The sequence below is a fragment of the Callorhinchus milii genome, unplaced genomic scaffold (assembly GCF_018977255.1).
Source record: "Callorhinchus milii isolate IMCB2004 unplaced genomic scaffold, IMCB_Cmil_1.0 Scaffold3, whole genome shotgun sequence".
Classification (NCBI taxonomy): domain Eukaryota; kingdom Metazoa; phylum Chordata; class Chondrichthyes; order Chimaeriformes; family Callorhinchidae; genus Callorhinchus; species Callorhinchus milii.
In genome coordinates, this window is record NW_024704744.1 from 17,363,793 (window position 1) to 17,386,133 (window position 22,341).

The following is a 22,341-nucleotide window of genomic DNA, read 5'->3' on the forward strand; positions in this document are numbered from 1 at the left end:
TGTTGTAGTAGGATTTTGCAGTAACAAAATACTTCAAATTCTGGAAATTTGAAGGGAAAGCAGAACATGCTGTAAATTATCATTTGACAATCTACGAATACTTGATGCTGACCCTGAGGACTAAAATTAAACAAGTATGTAATTTCTCATGGAAATGCTAAGTGTCAACTTAGGAGCAAGTTACCTGTCTGACATCTCAGGTAGGTAAGAGCAGATTGACAAGGATCATCAACAACAACAACAATATTACAAGGTGCTATACAACCGTAATTTTGTTGTTGTATAGCACCTCTCACATCAGGAGGACGTCCCAAAGCGCTGGACATTCAGTGTTTCAGACCCGAGCTGGAGGTCAGGATTGGGGAGGGTGGAGGGAAGGAAAGAAGCAGGGTGATCGAAAGCACGGTTGAAGAGGAGGGTCTTGAGATGGGTCTTGAAGGAGGCAAGGAAGGGCGCGAGGTGGACAGTCTGCGGGATGGAGTTCCAGAGGGTAGGGGCAGAGTGGCAGAAGGCCCGCCTGCCAATGGGGCGGGCAAGGCAGGGGACGTGTAGCAGACCGGAGCCTGCTGACCAGAAGGAGCGGGCAGGATGGTAGGGTGTTAGGAGATCGCAGAGGTAGGGGGGAGCAAGGTCATGCAGGGTTTTGAAGGTGAGGACCAGGATCTTGAACTGTATCCTCTATGTGATGGAAAGCCAGTGGAGTCGGCTGAGGATGGGGGTGATAGGTCATGGAGCCTGGTGTGGGAGAGGACACAGGCTGCAGAGTTCTGGATGATTTGCAGCCTGTGAAGGGAGAAGTTGGGGAGGCCGAAAAGCAAGGAGTTTGTATAGTCAAGCCTTGATGTAATGAATGCATATATGAGAGTTTCAGCGGCCTGTGGTGTGAGACAGTGGCAGAGTCGGGTGATGTTGCGGAGGTGGGGGAAGGCAGAGCAGATCATGACACGGATGTGGGGTAGAAAGGAAACTTGAGGGTCAAACAAGACGCCAATGTTTCGGGCTGGCTTAGTAAGGTGGAGTGTGCATCGATGGATGGTGATGCTGTCAGTGCCTGAGGTGTGGAGGCGCTGACGGGAGCCAATCAGGAGGGCCTCGGTCTTGTTGATATTCAACTGAAGAAAATTAGCTCTCATCCAGGCCTTGATGTCTGACAGACATTCAGTCAGGACAGCAGTGGTCCTGGAGTCAAGGATGGAGGCAGAGAGGTACAGTTGAGTATCACCTGCATACATGTGGAAGTTGACCCCATGTCTGCGGATGATGTCATCAAGATGGATCACTATAAAGAGGAAAAGATTAGAAATAAAATGATCTTATGTACGAGCGGAGAGACTCACTGACCCTGCCGCAATACCCAGAGTTTCACCTGTGAAGCTGATTGCAAACCAGAATGACACCGATCAATTAGTACAACCTGTGAACACTGTCGTTAGGTTTATTCGGCAGACGAGCACTCCAGTGCACTGAGTATGGATAATTAGCAGCAAAGATTCATAGGAGAAAAAGTGATGTTGCTTCCAGCTCACTCTATGCCAGTGTGCCACTCACCAACACAACATTTGCTCCACGATTGAATCTGTTTTTAGTTCCTGAAATAAATTGCAGTTATAAGGCAAGGGGAACAAAAAGCCCAAACACCCGCTTCTGAATCCTCAAAGGTTACTTGTCAGATGTTAGCATCTCTGTTTGCATGGTTAAATTAAGGATATCTGCAGTGCAAATTTAGAAACCTTTGAAAATTTAACACAACAATAACAACTTGGATTTATTTAGCGCCCTCCATGCCGGACGGCGTCTCAGAGCGCTTCACAGTAATGGATCCCAGGGCCGAGCCAGGGGGAGGGGGAGAAAGGTGACCAAAAGCGCGGTCGAAAAGAAAGGTCTTCAGCCGAGACCTGAAACTGGGAAGAATGGGGGCGAGACGAAGGGAGTGAGGAAGGGAGTTCCAGAGCCTTGGGGTGTAGTGGCTGAAGGCACGGCCGCCGATGGTGGAGCGGAGGACTCGGGGGACAAGGAGGAGGTCAGCCCTGGTGGAGCGAAAGTAACACAGAAACAAAAGCTTATAAGGCCGCACGCTTGAAGTACAAACATAGAGCAAAATATAGGGTTTTTAAATAAGAGGAGCTGCGGTCGTGAAAACAGACTTGGAGAACAGTTTATGGTAAATGAAAAGCAGGAAAGCGAAGCATCATTTCACCGCCTGTGGGCATTGGGCGTTTCGCCCACAAAATAAACAGTGAATTCACTTTACAGTATATTCTGTGAAACATTTTGAGACGTCTCGAAGACGTGATAAGGTGCTATATCAAATGCAAGGATTATTATTATTTCATCATATTTCATCACGATTGTCTGAACAGTGCAATGGTGCATTTTCAATTTGCAAATGCCTGAAAACAGTTTATCAAACAGCAGATTTTTTTGCTGCACTTTACAGTATATCTGGCGAAGCATATTGAGATGTCCTCCCAACTGAAGGGTGCTATACGCCATATCAAATGTAAGGATTATTATTGTTTGTTTTCATGAAAACTTCCTTAAAACATACCAGTGGGATGTGGGCTCTTTTCAACAAAACTCAAATGCCTAAAAATGGGGAGGGGACGAAAATCACAACAACTGTCATAGTTAGGATGTGTGGTGTGATATGATTACTCTGCTACTCTATAAATAATGGGGTGTTTATTTTTGCTTATTTTGCTCATTTAACTTCTTTAAAGTTTAAACATAGAGGTTGCAAGTCAAGACGTGCAACTGACTGGCACCTTGAGGATGTCTGGCAAAGTATCTTTCTCCCCCTCCCTCCTTCCCAGTTTCTCAATTGACCATTAGATTGTAAAATAATAAAACGTGTAAACGGAAATATAAAGGAGTCTGGCTTGGAAAGCCTAGTTCAAAGACTACGATGTGTTTAAGGAAGCTGGTGGGGAGGGGGGGGGGGGGGGAGTTGAAAAAGAAAGCATCCTCCCAACTCCCTGGCTGGTGACCTCTCCATTTGGTTCGCTGGTTTTCACCCATTTATTTTGTTTTGCAAGGAAAGAAAAGTCACTTTATTGGAAAACACTATTTTTAAGGCTACCCCCCCCCCCCCGCCCCACCACCACCCATAGTTATATCAAAACTTCCTCTGCACCCTCCACCCATGCATTTTGATCATAAATCTCTGGTATCGGTGCTGTCAAAACTAAAGCGACAAAAAAAAAGCTGATTTTGTTTGCAAAAAAAAACCCTGTATTTCTTTCTGCTGCACAACGTTGTCACTGTCGCCTCCCCTTTTACTGCAATTGCTCGAGAACACTTTAACCTGTGTGGTTTGGTGGTCTGGCTGGAGTTTGTTTTTGTGAAGTGGGGGGTGGGTGGGGTGGGGGGAGGATTGCACCCTTTTCAGTGGTGGTGGTGTTTGTTGTGATGGCTCTGCTGATCAGTCAGGAACAGCACGTTCTTGTCCAGTGCTTTTCCACTAGATGTCGCGCCTCTGCGACCTGTTTCAGCTCAGTTCTGGTTGCAACGAGTAACACCCTCTGCTGTTAACCCGGTTTGCTTTCACTCACTCTCTCTCTCTCTCTCTCTCTGTGTGTGTGTGTGTGGGTGTGTGTGTGCATATATCTATTTTTCATCCCCATCGCATTTTCTCTTGCAAACGATTTCGAATCCGCTTTGCATTTATTTGCAATCGGTCGCCCTTATCCCCTTGGTTTCCCTTTCTCTAGCAGGGCTTTTGCAGCATTTCTCTCCCCCCATCACCCACCCCCCCCCGCACCCCACCCACTCACTCCTGCCACCCACCCACTCGGATCTGTTCCTCTATGTGTGCATCGTATTGATTGACATCCAGGGCTCTCTACCTTCCGCACAGACACGGTTCCGCCCGCACGCAAAACCCCCCCCAAAAAAGCCACAGACTGTTTCGCACACACAGAGACAGACAGAGAGACAGACAGACAGACAGAGCAGTAAAATGCACCCTTCTCCCCCCCCACCCTCTGCAGCCGATCAGCTTCAATCTTCAACGCCATCATGCAAAACGAGCAACATTGCAACCTCGCACCGAACCAGACTCCACAGCCTCAAAGCTTGTGTCACTGATACATTGGTAAATAAATGATAAAGGGGAGTGTGGGGGTGAGGGGGGGGGGTGGATGGGGAGGGGGTGGATGGGAATTATTTTCGCGCCAAATCATGGGCTCCTCCTATTATGTAAATCGAGGAGGTTGGCTTATTTGATTTTTTGGGCTTTCCCCCCTCCCCCCCTCCCCCCCCGGATAATAATATCCAGCACTGCATCCAACTTGCACCGACAGACTGCTCTGTCTGATCGCAGGGGATGGTCGGAGGCTGCTGACTGCTTGGATCTGTTTCACGTCTCTTGATATTTGCAGATCGCTGCGGAGTGTTGTGTTGTGTGACTTATATATATATATATATACACACACACACACTCGTACACACATACATACAAGAAGATATAGCAGAAGGTGAGGTCCCTTTCTTTGCTCTCTGTGTGTGTGTGTGTGTGTGTGTCTCTCTCTTGTGTAATGCGAGGTTCCTGCCCAATATTTTTTATCTCTCTCTCTCTCTGTGTGTGTGTGTGTGTTTGTGTGTGTGTGAGAGTATGTTTGTGTGAAAGTCGGATCAGTCCCGTCTCCCTGTTTTGCCTTCGTTGGAAATGCACCAGAATGTAGGTCAAAGCTTTTCATGCAGCACTGATCGCAACTCGCCCGGGGAGTGGGGGTGGGGGGTGGTGGGGAGGGGGGGGAAGGGGAGGCAAAGCCAAGCAAAGCCTCTGCAGGACTAACCTCACCCTCGCTCGCCCTGTGCTTGTTGTCAAGTCGGGCTTTCAAATCCCTGTATCAGCCACAGCCACTCTGCGATTACAATGTCCTTATTTCTAATATAATATGGTGGTGGGGTGGGGGGGGGGGGACCTGCCCCAGTGCTGGGTGCACAGCGAGTCCGCAGTGTGTGTGTGTGTGTGTATATAATATATATACACACACACTGGGCTCTCATCACATAACTGAGTGCAAACCTTTGCGATGTCCCAGTATTGTGGGGGAGACCGTCTATTGTTAACGGTGTGAGTTTGTTCGGCTGATGATGGTAACGTTTAATTATTCACGGATGCGGCTACAAATCTTAGCACTAATGTGCAATGCAATATCCCCCGCACCCCCCCCCCCCCTCCCCCCTGGCCCGCCCGCCCCCACCCCTCTCACACCCACCCACCCACAACAACAACAACCACCACCACCACCACCAAAAATACCGCAATGCCCTTTTTTGTTGTCTGGGCGCCGCTTTGCTGTGTTTTCGACGCAAAAAAAAAAAAAAATGCTGCCTCTTTTGATGATGAATTTGTGGGGGTATTTTTTTTCGTGTGTGGGGGGGGGAGGGGTGATGGGGGGGGTGATGGGGGGGGGTATGTGGTGGTGGTGGTGGAAAAACACACTGTTGCATGCATTTGAGGTCGGGAAGAGCACCTTTTCGGGCTGGTCGGTTGGGGGGGGGGTGGGGTTTTTTTTTCTTTTTTTTCTATAAAACAACACCCATCGAATTCGTCCCCCGTCCCCCCACACCCCCGAACAACAACAACAACAAAAAAAATAATACCGTACATTCATTCTCACCGCCACACACACAGTCATCCCACACGAAGCGTTGCCCCCGTTCGTGCAGAGCGTTTAGGGAACGACGCATCGCCCAAACAACACAACCCCCACCGCCTGAGATCTGACATGTCCTCTCCCCTCTCTCTCTCTCTGTGTGTGTGTGTGTGTGTGTCGCTCATTGCTGTGTGGTATTGCCTCTCCACATCCTTCCAGATCAGCGACAGAGAGAGGGAGAGAGAAGAAAGACACAGACAGAGAGAGAGAGAGAGAGAGATGCCGGGGATCATGTCAACCTCCACCGCCTCCTCGTCCTCCTCGGCCATGGCCATCCCCGCCGCCTCCTGCCCCCCGGTGCCGGCTCCCTGCTGCTCCCCCTCGGCCGCCGCCGTCGCCGCCGCCTCCTCCTCCTTCTCGATCCGGCTGCCCTGCTGCAAGAGCTACGAGCTGGAGTACGACTCCTATCAGCCTTACTTCTACCCGGACGACTACGGCCCCGAGGCCGACTTCTACCCCCCGAGCGAGGACATCTGGAAGAAGTTCGAGCTGCTGCCCACCCCGCCCCTGTCGCCCAGCCGGGCGGGGCTGGCGGCGGGCCGGGCGGCCGGGCAGGAGGAGGGGGCGGCGGGGGCCGCCGGCGGAGGGGGCGAGGACTGGGTGTCGGAGCTGCTGCTGCTCGACGAGGACCAGGGGCCCAGGAACCTGAACGCCATCATCCTGCAGGACTGCATGTGGAGCGGCTTCTCGGCCCGGGAGAAGCTGGAGAAGGTGGTCAGCGACAAACTCCAGGCCGCGGCGGCTCAGCACCAGCCGCAGGCCCAGGGCCGGGGGGCGGCCGCGGCCTCCGCCGCCGCCCCCCCCGCCGCCCCGACCCTCGCCCTCCCCGGGGCGGACCTCGCCCCCCGCTCCCAGGGACACCGACACCCCCCGCAGCCACAGCCGCTGCTGCAGCACCCCCGACCCCACCCTCACCCTCACCCGCCCGCCCCCGCCCCGGCGGCCGAGTGTGTGGACCCCGCGGTGGTCTTCCCCTTCCCCCTCCCCCTGCACCAGGAGGCCGCGCCCCGGGGAGCGGCGGCCTCGGCGGCTACAGACACCACCGCGGCTCAAGGCAACTCCGGCCACGAAACCCCCAGTGACTCTGGTAAGTGTCTCACCCCTCTCTCTCTCTCTCCCCCCACCCCTCTCCCTTCTCCCTCTCTCTTTTCTCCTTCTCTCCCCTCTTCCCTCCCTCTCCTCTCCTTCCCTCTTCTCTCCTTCCCTCCTCCTCTCCTTCCCTCTTCTCTCCTTCCCTCGTCTCTCCTTCCCTCTCTTCCCTCCCTCCTCCTCTTCCCTCCCTCCTCCTCTTCCCTCCCTCCTCCTCTCCTTTCCTCTTCTCTCCTTCCCTCTCTTCCCTCCCTCATCCTCTCCTTCCCTCTTCTCTCCTTCCCTCTCTTCTCTCCTTCCCTCTCTTCTCTCCTTCCCTCTCTTCCCTCCTTCCCTCTCTTCCCTCCTTCCCTCTCTTCCCTCCCTCCTTCCCTCTCTTCCCTCCCTCCCTCTCTTCCCTCCCTCCCCCTCTGCTTCCCTCTCCTCTCCTTCCCTCTCTCCTCTCCTTCCCTCTCTTCTCTCCTTCCCTCTCTTCTCTCCTTCTCTCTCTTCCCTCTCTTCTCTCCTCCCCTCTTCTCCTTCACCCTCTCCCTCCCTCTCCTCTCCACACTGACCACTTCACAGGTATTTTTTATCAGTGGCAAGTGGGTTTGAGACCTGATCAGGTTCTCTTTCAAATGCAAGGATTATTATTATTATTATTATTATTACTACTACTACACACCCCACTCCCTGCACAGACTGACAGGTTGCTCTGCTGCTCGTTACAGTCTATACACGCACCGTCCCGATACCTGCACTGCAGCCCGTGACGTGCAGCTGGGTGTTATTTTGTTAATCCCTGCATGAAGGGCACTATCTAAATGTAAGTTGTGGCGGCTTTCAAACAAAACAATTGCATCTTCAGACCCAATACAAACCACCACCACCACCAACGCCATCTCCTCCTGCCATGTTTCCATCCCAAATGTCTTTGCAAATGTGCCTCGTGAAATCTGCGCTGGTGACATATTCCTTGCTCACTGCAGTTTTACTTCTTGTATATTTTTGGATCATGTAACATCTTGAGCTGAATCCACCCCTTTCCCTCTCCCTCTTTGCGCAATGCCATTTAATTTTCCACATCACTTTCAAGCACCTCTCTGTTCCGCTGAGGGTCTGTCCCATTTATTGCGTTACTCTTTTCCTCACTGATGTCAGAGTGCAGCCAGTCAGCTGCTTACTCTCCCCCCTCCCCCCCCACGTTCCCCACCAAGGCGGAGGAGGGTCTGGTTGAATCAAGGAACACTGAAGACTGCACATGACAAAAGGCTTTAATCCAGTGTAGTAATTTAATGATAGAAATGGTAATGAATTCGGTGCCATTAAGTGGTGCCTCGGTTGTCCCAGCAGCAGTGGTTGGTTTCAGCTGCCACCTCTGTGTTAATTTCATCAGGCTGTGTGAATGTCTAATGGGCTTTCCCACATAGCAGTGTGGAAGCCACACATGAATCAGTTTTAAATTACCAGACTCTCTAAGCTCTGTGCCACCGACTGGTATAATTAGCTACACTTCTGACAGTGCCCAGCAGGCGGCAGTGTACCTCCCAATACAATATTATACTCTGGAGACAGACAGACCCTCCTCCCCCCCCCCCCCCCCCCCAACACACACACACACTCAAACTCACAGAAGCAAAACATTTACTGTAAATTCAACTCACAAGTTTGGATTTCCCTACGTCCCAAAGATGTTGATGTCTTGTTTGCTGATGATGGATGTTAATGCTTTTTAACGCTTGATTGCAAAGAAGGTACTTTTGAGAACTCAGTGGAGGAACGGAGGTTATTCATATGCCTTTGAGCTGAGCTATTTGGTTACTGCAGAGAAAAGCTACCAGATGTGGTGGCTGCGCTACCTGGACACCTTTGCACTGAAACAGCCCATTAATCAGGAGTAATCTCCGAAGGCCATGGAGAATGGAGTTCCTGGAATTCCAGAGCCTGGCTTTGAAATGTAAAGTTGCATAAACATATGCTGTAGTCACGATGGAACCCCCTGAGATTTTTTTCACATAACCCAGAGATTTAACATTTCAAAGTAGTCTCAGATTCAAGAAACGTAAGGAGATAGAAGGCCCTTGTGGGAGGGTGAGGAGGGTGTCTGACTGAGAGGAGATCGTTAGTTAGGCCACTGTCTGGCCACTCTAATGGCGGTGACTTTTTTTAATGATCGACAAATAATCCTTCGTTTGGCCTTTTTAAAGAGGCTAAATCCACAAGGATCAAAATGAGTCTTCCATTTCTGTGATCGGTAATTCAGTGTAATGTACTCCAGTGACACCATTAGGCTTTCTGTAGAATGCTTAAAAAAGCAAATTGATTTGCTTGTATGTGTCCTTCCACTTTACAGCCTAATTTTAGGACAGTTTGCTACCTTTTAGCCAAAAGTCTATTTAAGTCATCAGTGGTTCAAAGTGGATGTGCTGCACATGCTGCTGCTTATGTCTTCCTGACAGCCCTGCATTGTCCAGGGCTTCCTCTCAACAGCTGTCTCCTGAACACTTGGCTAAAAATCAAAAGAATAAAACCTGCTCAGTAAGTCCCAGCTAATGCAAATCTGCTCGTTTTCTGGTTCCTGCAATCATGATGTAAAGGCGGATGGATCTCTTCATTGCTGTATGGGACAGACAGTGTGGGTTTAGAATGAGCAATTATGTGTTTATACTGTGATTTGAATTTGCATTGATCCCACAGTTTGTTCTTTATCTCTGTGTTATGCTTGCATACACTTGCTCATTGGTGGTTTCCCAGTTTAATGCAGCAGATTATTCGGGTTATATAGACTTAGACCAAATTGCGAATGCCAGTTCGCAGACAAGAGTTCAGTGTAAAATTCACTCATGTATACTGGTGGTATGATTGGATTCCTTCAAATTTTCTCCAAATTTGAAGCTTCTGCACTGAAAGTCTAATATTTGATGGGGGGAGTGGACCATTGTAACCATAAACTTGTCTGATATTTCAAATCTTTCGACCAGTCAGACTGAGCACAATGTTTCTTCCTGTCCTATGGTTTTATGAGCACAATGTAAGATGTGTTACACCTTTCTGTTCCTGGTCGCCTGAGCCTTCATCAGAGAGATCCACTTGATTTGATCGGTCACTTGTGTTTTACTGTAGTGTACTGGATTGCAGAGTTGTTGTGTTAATCGTTTTCTTTTCTGTTGACTATTTGTAGAGGAGGATGAAGAAGAGGAGGAGGAAGATGAAGAAGAGGAGGAGGAGGAGGAAGATGAAGAAGAGGAGGAGGAAGAAGACGAAGAAGAAGAAGAAGAAGAGGAGGAGGAGGAAGAAGAAGAAATTGATGTGGTGACGGTTGAGAAGCGCCGGTCATCATCTAGCAAACATGTGACTACTCTTACTGTGACTGTGCGCAGCCATCACACAAGCTGTTCCTCATCGAAGCCCCAGAACTCCTCGCTGCTGAAGAGATGCGCTCCCATACACCAACAACACAACTATGCCGCCCCATCGCCTTACATGGAGTGCGACGAGGTGCCACCGCTGAAAAAAGTGAAAAGCGAGACTGTCCGCGTCGCCAAGCAAGCCGTGCCTCCTAGATCCAAGAGCATGAGCCCCCGCGGGTCTGATTCGGAGGACAATGAGCGCCGACGCACTCACAACATCTTGGAGCGCCAGCGGAGGAACGACCTGCGCTCCAGCTTTCTTACCTTAAGGGACCAAATACCAGAACTCGTGAAAAACGACAAAGCTGCAAAAGTCATAATTCTGAAAAAGGCCACCGAGTACGTGCGGTCTCTGCAGTCGGAGGAGCACAAACTATTGTCGGAGAAAGAGAAGTTAAAAGCCAAGCAACAGTTGCTGGTAAAGAGACTGGAGGAAATAAGGACTCGCTAGGTTGAGGCTACCCGAACTGGTTGGATGCCACTTTTGCACATTTTAGACGTCAAGAATGTTTTGGGATAATTTTTTTCACATTTTTTGTTTTCAGTCCATTTACATGTGGACAAAACGCTTCTAAAAATATCAGATCTTCGAGGGTCCTGTGCGTGTGATGGAAATTGTTTTGAGGGCTTTGATGTTTATAGCCTTTTTTTCGAAATCCAATGTAAATATCAGTTTAACACTCGTTTTTTTTACATGATGATGGGTTAGAAAGACAAATGCCACAGTCTTAAGTCACCGTTATCGGTCTGGAACTTTTTTTTTACAGAGTAATACCTCAACGTTTGAGGAGCATGACATTTTCCTATAAAGACTTCTTGTTAATCCTTGTTATGTATTGTACTAATTCTTACACTGCCTGTATATGTTAGTGTGATGCTGATACATGATACTAAATTTGATACCTATATTTTCGTATGAAAATGAGTTGTGAAAGGTTTGAGTAGATATTACTTTATCACTTTTTGACTAAAATTTCTTTTGTACAGAAATTACTATATATGCCTTTTACCTAGCCTCTCTCTGTTTTGTGTTGCTGTTGGGTTCATAGAACTGGGTAAATGGCTGAGTTATGTGTTTTTTCATGATGTACATATAGTGCTGCAACTTAGCACTTTTGAAATACCTCAAGTTTATGAAAATAAATCCTATGAAATTGACTGCCTCTTTTGTTATAGTGTCTGTAGTTTTGGGACTGCGGCCCAAAGTAATCAAAAGTGTGGGGGATATGTTTTTTGTTGTGTGTTTTTTTTATCTTGGAAAGCTGAAATGCCTCAAATATATTTGGTGTTTTATCTTCCCCACCCCCCAAAAAATAGTAACATTTTGCTACTCATTTAAAAATAAAGTTTCAATTTTGAACTGATATGTGAGAGGTTTCATTGCTTGGAGTGATGTCTCCATTTCAGAGCCTGTGCAGGGGTGGGAACTTGCATTAAAATTCACTGGTTGTGGAAAAAGGAATGAACAACAACAACAAACTGCATTTGTGTAGGACCTTTCATGTTGAAAAAGAACGTCCCAACTGGATATCCTCCTTGGGGAGAGGTAATTCGGATATCTTTAAGGTTGAGCTGATTCTGAGAAGACAAGCCAGGTACACAGCAATCCTAAGGCGTTGTCGATGGTTGACCAATTTGTCAATAAGATACAGTTTATAGAGATAAAAGTTTTACCTGGATGATCTGATCTGTCAAGAGAAAATACAATGAAACTTGCAATCTTGCATTGGATATAGTGCCTTATCACATCATCAAGATGTGTCAAAGCAATTCGCAGGATTTACTGTGAAGTGTAGTGACTGTTGGTTGGTGAAAAAAGTCCCATTTTTCAAACACCAATGTTACACAAACTCACATAAATATGTAATAATACTTGCATTTGATATATAGCGCCTTATCATGGCTTCGAGATGTCTCAAAGCGCTTCACAAAATTTACTATAATGAATTAACTTTTTTTGTGGGTGAAACATGGCAGCCAATTGCACACAGCAGTGTCCCACAAACAGTCGTGGATTGAAGTGAACAATTTTTTTTGGAAAGAATTACCCCCGGAAAAGCAATCCACCAATCGACTAATAACTGGGTTCCTATTTACTGCTAGGTAAACGTGAAGTGTTTACATGTTTAAAAAGTTATAAAGTCATATGTTTAAAAAAAATAAAGTTGCCATGAAGTGAATGACCAATTTTATCTGAATTGTTAGCCAACAAACTGGGAGAAACTTTTTTGATATAGTGCCATGTAACAACAACAAATTACATTTGTATGGCGCCTTTCATGTAGGGAGGACGTCCCAATGCGCTTGATACAATCTTTAATGACCCCTCGAAAAGGCAGATGGAACTTTGGTTTAATGTCTTATCTGAAGGATGTCTGAAGGATCATGCATCACTGCCGAGACTTTGAGTTCAAAATCTTGATGTGGGGCTTAAACCCACAATCCTCTGACTGAAGGAAGACTGCTATCAACTGAACCGGGTTGTCACCTGCATGACTGACAAATTCCCTCCTACAGGAGCTGATGCACGCCAAAGTGATGTTCCACAATCGTAACTCCAGTGCCTTGCTTTTCATATGTGAGGATAGACTGAGTGTTGCAGAATAGCAGTCATCCAAGTATAACAGGGAGCTGTCACAACTGACCATGATCCCACATCCAGCACATGGCACTGGATACTGATCAGTAGTGTGATGACTAGTTGATCATTTCTCCTCACTAACTGAGGCCAATTGTAATGTCCAAACTGTTGTCCAAGATCAACATATTCAATGCAGACAGGATAAATTGGCTGAGTTATGTGTTTTTTATGATATACACATAGTGCATACATAATCTGGATTCATGTTGGTGTGTGTGTGTATGTGACTCAGTTCTAGACTAAGCAGTGACTGCAGACATCCGTTGGGAGGCCTAAAATATGAAATTAAGGGAAATTAATTTAGTTACTTTTTCCTTCTCGCCTTAATTGCAGAGACTTTCAGCAGACTGGTGCTCAGGTTTGCTTTTACTAACCATCCTGTACTTCCTGAAAAGCAAACACAACTCGACAGAGAAGTAAACCTGGAATGAAGAAAAAAATCTGATTCAGATTTCTTGTTTTCATTACGCAGTGTTAGATAAGGATTGTGCACGATAAGTGCCATTAAAAAACCCTCTGATACGATTAGATCATATCGATGCCAGGATTATACCCTCAACATGCAAATGGTTACAGCGGTGCTGCCTATGAAATCATTCTGCATTTACTGGAAAGGCGGATGGAGGCATGTTATACAAGGGGTCCGTCGAGGACTAGTCTTTAAAAATTATGTTGATGCTTTTTCTTCCTGTTTGCTATTAAGATGCAACATGGAGATTACATAACTGGCAGCAAAAGCCTTCTGTAATATTAACTGTTGCTTCCCTCATGGTCAAAAACCTTTGCGGAATTATGTCACAGTGCTTTGCACTGTGAAATGACCCAAGAAAAGAGCATGGGAAAAAAAATCATCTCAGCCAACTGGGCAACGAGCCAAAATATCTGGTGCTCAAATATGTGCCGCCTGCCAGAAAGAAATATTTCCTCCTAATGAACTGCAGGTTTTCAAATCGGTTCCCCTTTCGACGGTCAAGCTACTGCGTGTTGAGACGATGGGCCCGGTGTTATATTTATTGTACCGTAGGCATGTGGTGGTTCAACTAAACAGGAAAGGAAAAAGAAAAGACCTCATGCCGAATAATAATAATACTAATCCTTGCATTTGATATTGCACCCTATCACGTCGTTGACATGTCTCAAAACGTGCTTCACAGAATATACTGTAAAGTGGATTTACTGTGCATTTTGTGGGTAAAACATGGTAGTAAGTTTGTGCACAGCAATCTCCCACAAACAGCCATAAAGTAAGTGACCAATTTTTAATTGGGGAATTGTTGGTCAGGACACTGAGAGGAACTCCCTTCCCCTTTCAAATACGCCATGGGATCTTTAATGTCCACCTGAACAGGCAGACATGGCCTCAGTTTAACGTCTCATTCAATGGACAGAACCTCCGAGAATGCAACCCCCGCTCTGCATTTGGACTGTTAGCTTAGACTGTGTGATTCCAAATCCCAATGTGAGGCTTGAGCCCACAATCTTCTGACTCGGAGACGAGAGTGCTACCAGTGAGCCAGGCTGATACATATGACCCCCTTACCAAATCTTACAAGTTTGCATCTTTAAACATCTAAAAATCTAACCCTCTTTACTCTTTAACTCGGAGTTAATGTCCTCAGTTATTTTTTTGCCAACATGCAATATGGAAAGCAGTGACGTGTTTGTGGCAAAATCCTGAATGGTGCATAACTGGGGCAGTGAAGTCTAATTCCCAATACAGGGAAACCTCATCGTGACATGGTTTCCTTGGATCCTAAACCTCAGAGGGTTCTCTCCGTTTATGTAAACATCAGCTCCTGATAGTAGATTGAAGTGCGACACATTAATCATAGAATCATAGAATGTTACGGCACAGAAGGAGGCCATTCGGCCCATCGAGTCTGTGCCGGCTCTTTGACAGAGCAACTGACTTTTATTAACCCTACTTACCAGCTTTCTCCCCATAACCCTGCAAACTTGACTTCTCCAGATACCTATCCAGTTCTCTCTTAAAAGCTGTTATCAAATCGGACTTCACTGCCCTTTCGGGCAGATCATTCCAAATTCTAACAACTCACTGAGTGAAAAAATTTCTTCTAACCTCCCCTCTGCTTCTTTTGGTAGATATCTTAAGACTGTGACCACGGGTCACAGACACATCTACCAGCGGAAACAGCTTTTCCTTATCTAGCCTGTCGAAACCTTTCATGATCTTGAAGACCTCTATCAGGTCCTCGCATAACCTTCTCTGCTCTAATGGGAAAAGTCCTAACTTTTTTAGCCTGTCCTCATAGCTAAGCTTCCCCATTCCTGGTATCATTCTCGTGAATCTCCTCTGCACCCTTTCCAGTGCCTTAATATCCTTCCTGAGGTAAGGTGCCCAGAACTGGACGCAGTACTCCAGCTGAGGCCTAACCAGTGTTTTGTACAGATTAAGGATAACCTCCCTACTCTTATACTCTAAGCCCCTACTAATGAAGCTCAGTACACCAAATGCCGTTTTTACTGCCCTATCTACCTGCTCTGCCACCTTCAATGATTCGCTTACTTGAATGCCCAGATCTCTCTGTACGTTCACCCCCCTTAAGATTGAGCTACCAAGTCTATATTGCCTCCTATAATTTTTCCTACTTAAGTGTATCACCTTGCACTTGTCTACATTGAAATCCATCTGCCACATGTCAGCCCATTCCACCATTCTATGTATGTCTGCCTGCAGTCCGTCACAATCTTCTTCATTATTTACTACCCTACCTAACTTGGTATCATCTGCAAACTTGGAAATAGTGCTCCCTATGCCCAAGTCCAGATCATTAATATGTATTAGAAGGAGCAGTGGTCCCAATACCGATCCCTGGGGGACACCGCTGCACACCTCCTTCCATTTCGAGAAACACCCATTAACCACCACCCTCTGCTTACTGTCACTCAACCAGTTCCTAATGCAAACGGCTACTGTCCCCTTAATACCGTGGACCTCCAGTGTTTTTATTAACCTCTTATGCGGTACTGTGTTAAAAGCCTTTTTAAAATCCATGTAAATAATGTCCACCGCATTTCCCTCATCAACCCTCACAGTCACCTCTTCAAAAAATTCTATTAGATTTGTTAGGCAAGATTTGCCTTTAACAAATCCATGTTGGATATCTCTAATTACCTCGTGTTCCTCTAAGTAGAGATTTATTTTGTCCCGGATTACGGTCTCCAGTAGCTTTCCTAGTACCGAAGTTAGGCTGACTGGCCTGTAATTTCCGGGCTTTCAATCCATGGTGAAATCCATTCTTAAAAAGACCTTTGGAAAAACAGCTTGAAAATTAAGATTGAATTTAAGAAATTTCAGAAATTCTGCATCATCTTATATTTTAAGACAGATGTCTTAAGACTAAAACTATGGGAAATGTTATGATTCTGGAAGTTATTAAAATGAGCAAAGTCTAACAATATGCGCAATTGGCTGCCACGTTTCACCCACAAAATCCAGTCACTCCACTTTACAGTGCATTCTGTGAAGCTCTTTGAGACATCTCAAAGACGTGATAAGACGATATATCAAATGCAAGGATTATTATTATTATTATTAATATATGCTCTGGAGCAGGGGCAACTAAGATGGGGCTCAAGCACCTCCAAAGGAGAAAGCCCTGACAAAACCAGGCAGATCCACAGTAATTCAAGGCAAACTTGTCCTCAGCCCTGCGAGCCAAAGCCCTAACTGGTAGGATGGTCCTAGCTGGACAAGTACTCTCATTAATTAAGAACGGTTGCACAAAAACATATCCCTTCACCTAATCTCGGTAGCAGTGAAGTGCAATAATTGTTATGTCCTGTAGCTGTCCTGTAGCTCAGTGGTTGAGCACTCGCTTTGCAAGCGAGAGACCTGAGTTCAATTCCAGGCAGGGCGAAACCTTGGGCAAGTTTCCTTACTCCACACGCCTAATAATAATCCCTCCAAAAACCAAAAACAATAATAAATTGGTCATTTTCAATCCATGACTGTTTGTGGGACATTGCTGTGCGCAATTGGCTGCCGCGTTCGCCCACAAATATACAGTCAATTCACTTTACAGTGTGTTCTGTGAAGCGCTTTGGGACGTCCTCCTGACGTGAAAAGCGCTATATCAAATGCAAGGATTATTATTATTATTATTATTTTTTTATTATTATTATGTCAGCAAAAGGAACCCATGTGTATGTACACGTTGCAGCACTGGGACTGGGACTGGTACAGGCAGGTGTTTTTGATAACTGAGCCTTTGGGGATGTGCAAGCATCTACTGTACATCACACATATGGGCTTACTAGGCACTGAGGTGTAAAAACCTAAACACAACACTGGGTTCAATATCTCCTTTTGAGGGCACAAGTGTTTTACAAAGTATCAAAATCTGTTAAAGATAGGCCTTTTTCAAAATTAAACTTTTATTTAGAAAAATGTATCCCTTTGAGGATTGGGTGTGTTTTGGAGCTCAAAATATAAAGATGTTTTCAATCAAATAAGCTTTCCTTTTATATATATATAAAAACAGCTAATTTTGTCTTTTGTAAGGTGTAACAAGAACTATTGGCTGATTTGCGGAATTGTGTGCAACTGGGAACCACATTAATATTGAAAATGATTTAATTTTCGAAGTAATAATAAAAATGAGCTCCTCCAAAAAAAAGGTAACATTTTACATGTTTTAAAATATTACATGTAAATATATATTGTGTATGGATTGGACCCTTCTGTGGCGATCTGTCTTTGCATGAGCTGCGCAGATGGGAAAGCTGTTGGAGGAGAGAAACTGTTTTTGGGTTGAAGACTGATCATTCTGCTTGTTAAGCAACTCATCTTAATCTGCTCCTATAATGTAAGCAGCCCAGTGGAAAGGGTTGCTCTACTGGAGGTGCTGCAGGCATTTGGGCAGTGTTAGTGGGATAGGGTAAAGATAAGTAATAAATAATCTTTATATTTGATATAGAGCCTTTTGAGTCAGGAGGGTGTCAAAGCATTTCACAGGATTTACTGTAAAGTATAATGACTATGCATTTTGTAGGTGAATGACAGTTTTGACCCCAATTCACAACTCTGAAGAATGAGGTAGCGGATCTCTAAACACATATACTGAAACAGACACCCAGAATGTGATTTGCTTCTAGGTGGGACATTCAACTCTTTGTGGGAATAGTCATAAAAAAACAGCTCTGGAATTGCTAGAGTTTGAAAATAAAGTGCTAATTTATAATAAATTGGCTTTGCGGCTGTGACCAACGAAAAACAATATGACGAGTTATTTTGCTGTTGCCTTATTTATATCAGTGCTGCTCGGATTTGGCTGGGATCTGCAGTACTCTGCTACATATTTAGTGCCAGCACAGTGGAAATCTTAATGGTGCAGCTCTGGCACTGTAAGTGAAATGCAGCATTGGGATTTCTTCAAGGGTTACAAATGACTGTGTCCTCATCTCTTTTGAATCTGAGTAGCCTTGTAGGTTTATGGTTGTCTCCTTGGGATGCCCTTATTCTGAATCTCAATATCAATATAAGATGATCTCTTTACACTCTCCAATTCTGGGGGGATATTTCAAAGAATAAAAAAATGTACAGCAGGGAAACAACCAGTCCGTGCCACTGTTTATACTCCACATGAGACTTTACCACACCTGTCTATTCACCTCTTCCTCATGTGACGGTCTAGTTTCCTGTTGAACAGCTCTACACTATCTGATTCAACCACCGCTTCTGGCAGTGAGTTCCACATTTTCGCTACCCTCTGTGTGACGTAGTTCCTCCTAAATTCTCCTTTAGATCGCCTCGTCTCTATCTTATATTTATGTTCCCGGGTGACAGACTCCCCAACCAGTGGAAACAACCTATTTATATTAACCTTATTGAACCCTTTTATAATTTTAAACATTTCTATTAGGTCCTCCCTTAAACGTCTATTCTTTAGTGAAACAAGGCCATGGGTAAAATAGGCAATGGGTTGCATTTGGTGCTGATAGCAGAAGCTTATCACACCCTGACAAGATAGTTAGGGAGCTCAAGAAGCTGGTCAGAGCAAGTATAACAGCAATAATAATCCTTGCATTTGATATAGCGCCTTATCACATCTTCAAAACATTTCAAAGCACTTCACAGAATATAGTGTAACATGAATTGACTATATTTTGAGGGTGAAACTATATTTTGTGGGCAAAAGTGTGTCCCATCCATGTCTATCTCTGCTTAAAAACTCAAAACCTCAATGAAAATGTTTAAAAATCTTTACAGAGAGGTAAAATGGGGATAATTACAGGCTTTATTGCATAGACAGGTACATGGCAGCAAGTCCCCACACAGCACCATTACCATTTTCAGAAAAGTCAGATAAACTGTCGTATAAAATCTGACCACTCGGTCATTAAGCATGTAAAATGTTGCTATAAAACATATAAACTAGTTAGTAATGCTGACAATTAAAGGTAATATACATAGATACGTAAAAATAACAGGTCCTTTCTAATCCAGTGACTGAAACCTTGCTCACATTTCTTTATCATGAAAAATCATGCCAACCAGTATTTAAACAGATCGCCACATAACTAACATTCACATAAACATAACTGGAGAAAAAGACACCATGAGGAAGAAGATTAATGCTTGCGTTAGTAGCTGAGGGTTCTGAAGATTTCACAGGTTTACAAATCCAGGGTCTTGGGAAAGGCTTAAAAGTCAGGTTGAAGGGGCATTTGTCCATTCTTGCGACACAGTCTGAGTGCAGTGTTGTATGAACGTGTCCAGGGAAGTTCTTTGTATGTGTGATAGCTTTTTCAAATCATTACTCAGTATAGAGTTGGTTACTTCTTCCTGTAAAGAATGTGGTTGAGAGAAGGCACACCTCTTGCCAACTACTGCTCAATTGCCACTTGCTGTGAAGGCTGCCCATCTTGCCTGGCATTGTTGAAGTAAGGCACCTGCTCTTACCTATACAAATACATTAAGCCACCTGATGCTTTAGGTGATGGCTTAAGTGTGTTAGAGGGGAACAAAACTGTTCCAACCGCCATCTGCTTCCCAAGTATTATCATGCTTGCAATGTTGACCAAAAAAAGTGGTATCCTGGGAGGAATAGGTGTCATTTACCGCAACAGCATCTTGATTAGCCAGCAGAGGTACATTCAAGCTCAATCCACATGTCCATCACATCGTGATATGACATTCAAGTTCATTCCGCAAGTGCAACATGTCACAGGGTATGAAGTCAAACAAGAATAGTTATATATCCATTTTTAGACAATAATTTTAAACTTGTTAAAGAAAATCTGAAGTCGCACTTCAGATCCCAGAATTTGTCTTAATGCATCCACAGAACAGCCAACAGATCCTGAGAATAAACACAAGCTGAGAAGGATCTGGTATTGCTGAGAAGTTGTTTACTGAATGGCGACTTTTGTAAGAGTCTTTGTCAATAATTTCCCAGTGTCTGCTTCATCCCTTCTCTCGCTTTCCTTCTCAAGGTCTTTTTCTGTATCACTCTCAATGTTGTGCAATAATTAAAGGAAGCTGAGATTTTTAAAGCATCCTTATCATTTATGCTGCTGAGGTCCTAACCTCCTACAGGGTATGCAACAACAACTTCAACAATTTGCATTTTTATAGTGTTCCAGAGTGCTTAATGTATGTGTCAAATCTACTATCATCTGAGCCCAACAAGGATAAGATGGTCCTGGCATGTGCATCTTCCAGTTTGGTGTTGAAGACACATAAATTGATGGACATGGAAGAAGAAAAACGTTTAAAGGAACATGTTCCCCATTGAAATTACTTTCCAAGTTGACATGTTTGGTCCTTCAAATATGAGCTTTGAGAACATTTGTGCCTAATGCATTGGTTTTAATGCAGGCGAAAGAAATGCAATTCACAGAGCAAAGTTATGCTGGGCCTTAAATAATCAGTTAATGAGGTTTAATTAAAGTTTTGGTAGCACTACTGTATATTTTTATATGCCAAAAAAGTCTATGGAATTTGTTACGTTATTACAAAAAGAAACACTCTGCTCAATTCTAAAAATGTATTCATTACACCACTGACTTCCCGATGGGAATCTGTGCCCTCTGGTCCTGATGTAAAGGTAAGATGTGGAGTCCTGTAGCTCAGTGGTTAGAGCACTCGCTTTGCAAGTGAGAGACCTGAGTTCAATTCCAGGCAGAGGGCGAAACCTTGGGCAAGTTTCCTTACTCCACACGCCTAATAATAATCCCTCCAAAAAACCCAAAACAATTGGTCATTTTCAATCTACGACTGTTTGTGGGACATTGCTGTGCGCAATTGGCTGCTGCGTTCACCCACAAATATACAGTCAATTCACTTTACAGTGTGTTCTGTGAAGCGCTTTGGGATGTCCTCCCGACGTGAAAAGCGCTATATCAAATGCAAGGATTATTATTATTATTATTATAAGATTGTCTCTCATATAAATACGCTGACTCATGCAACGGAGCTATCTCATTGAATGGCTCATAAATAAAATCACGTTATGATATGTAAAAACTGCTTTTAAAACGACTGCCAATATTTTCTCTTTAGAAACTAACTGCATTAATTGGTACTGCACAAAATAAAACTGGTGAGTTCCTGCAGTTTTCTAGAGTGTAGAAATCAACCTTTCCAATTGATTTCCCTATTAAATTATTTTCTCATGAAACGGTCAGAGCAAAGTTGTATTGACTGGATATTTTAGGGTGGCATCAATCCCTTTTATGTTGTTTTTTTACTCCAAATAAGTAAATAAATAAAATTGGTCACTCACTTCATGGCTGTTTGTGGGACACTGCCATGTGTAATTGGCTGCCACATTTCATCCACAAAATACACAGTCAATCCACTTTACAATATATTCTGTGAAGCACTTTGAGACGTCTCAATGATGTGATAAGACGCTATATCAAATGCAAGGATTATTATTATTTCCATCAACCTTCCCCCAGAAGCCACACAAGAGCACAATACAGCAGAGGTCAGAGGATATCAGATGTTCTGGCTGATATTTCTCCTGATGTTGCCCTGGGACATGCAGGCCATTTGTAGCAAGTACACTGACTCAGCACAGACCAGAGGTAGAACCAATGATGCAATATAATTTAAATTTATATAGCTCCTTTCACTTTGCGAGGGCATCTCCTATTCCAAAGCGTTTCTTCCAGTTCTCTATGGTTCAGGACTTCATTGAGCTATTAGGGGAGGTAAGGGGGCTCAGCCCCATCACAGAAATAGTTAAATAAATCTCCACTACACATAGGTGAAAGCTAAAGTCATCAACCACTGAAGAAATGCATCTGTCGTGTCGCATATTTTAAAACTTTTCTTGTTAGGAGATCAGTTTCAAAAACAGAGGTTTGTGTATTTGGCTTTCTGCCCCATGCTCTAGCTGTGTAATTGATAGGCATTTTAAGGTCAAGAAGGAGAGGTCAGCAGTACAAGCACACATACCATGTCACGCTGACATTGATCTCCACACCAAAAACATAATGTAAAAAATGGATGGCACAGGGCTGCAAGAAGAGATAACACACTCATTTGCTTCTCAGAGAATTAGGGTATGGTTTCCCCCCCAATTCC

At 44.7% G+C, this 22,341-nt stretch overlaps 1 protein-coding gene across 1 annotated transcript; it reads left to right on the top strand.

Moving 5' to 3' along the window:
* Positions 1 to 5,597: 5,597 nt before the first annotated feature.
* On the top strand, positions 5,598 to 11,299 carry mycn (MYCN proto-oncogene, bHLH transcription factor). The gene is made up of 3 exons (XM_042332779.1): positions 5,598 to 6,750; positions 9,913 to 9,941; positions 9,984 to 11,299. The coding sequence occupies exons 1-3, from the start codon at positions 5,736 to 5,738 to the stop codon at positions 10,590 to 10,592; spliced, it is 1,653 nt and encodes a 550-aa protein (XP_042188713.1). The 5' UTR covers positions 5,598 to 5,735; the 3' UTR covers positions 10,593 to 11,299.
* Positions 11,300 to 22,341: the final 11,042 nt, after the last annotated feature.

Excerpts from the sequence above, each read along its gene's own strand:
- mycn (XM_042332779.1), top strand. The coding sequence starts at position 5,736 with ATGTCCTCTCCCCTCTCTCTCTCTCTGTGTGTGTGTGTGTGTGTGTCG. Across the intron at positions 6,751-9,912 it reads CGAAACCCCCAGTGACTCTG|AGGAGGATGAAGAAGAGGAG; the intron begins GTAAGTGTCTCA and ends GACTATTTGTAG. Across the intron at positions 9,942-9,983 it reads AAGAAGAGGAGGAGGAAGAT|GAAGAAGACGAAGAAGAAGA; the intron begins GAAGAAGAGGAG and ends GAAGAGGAGGAG.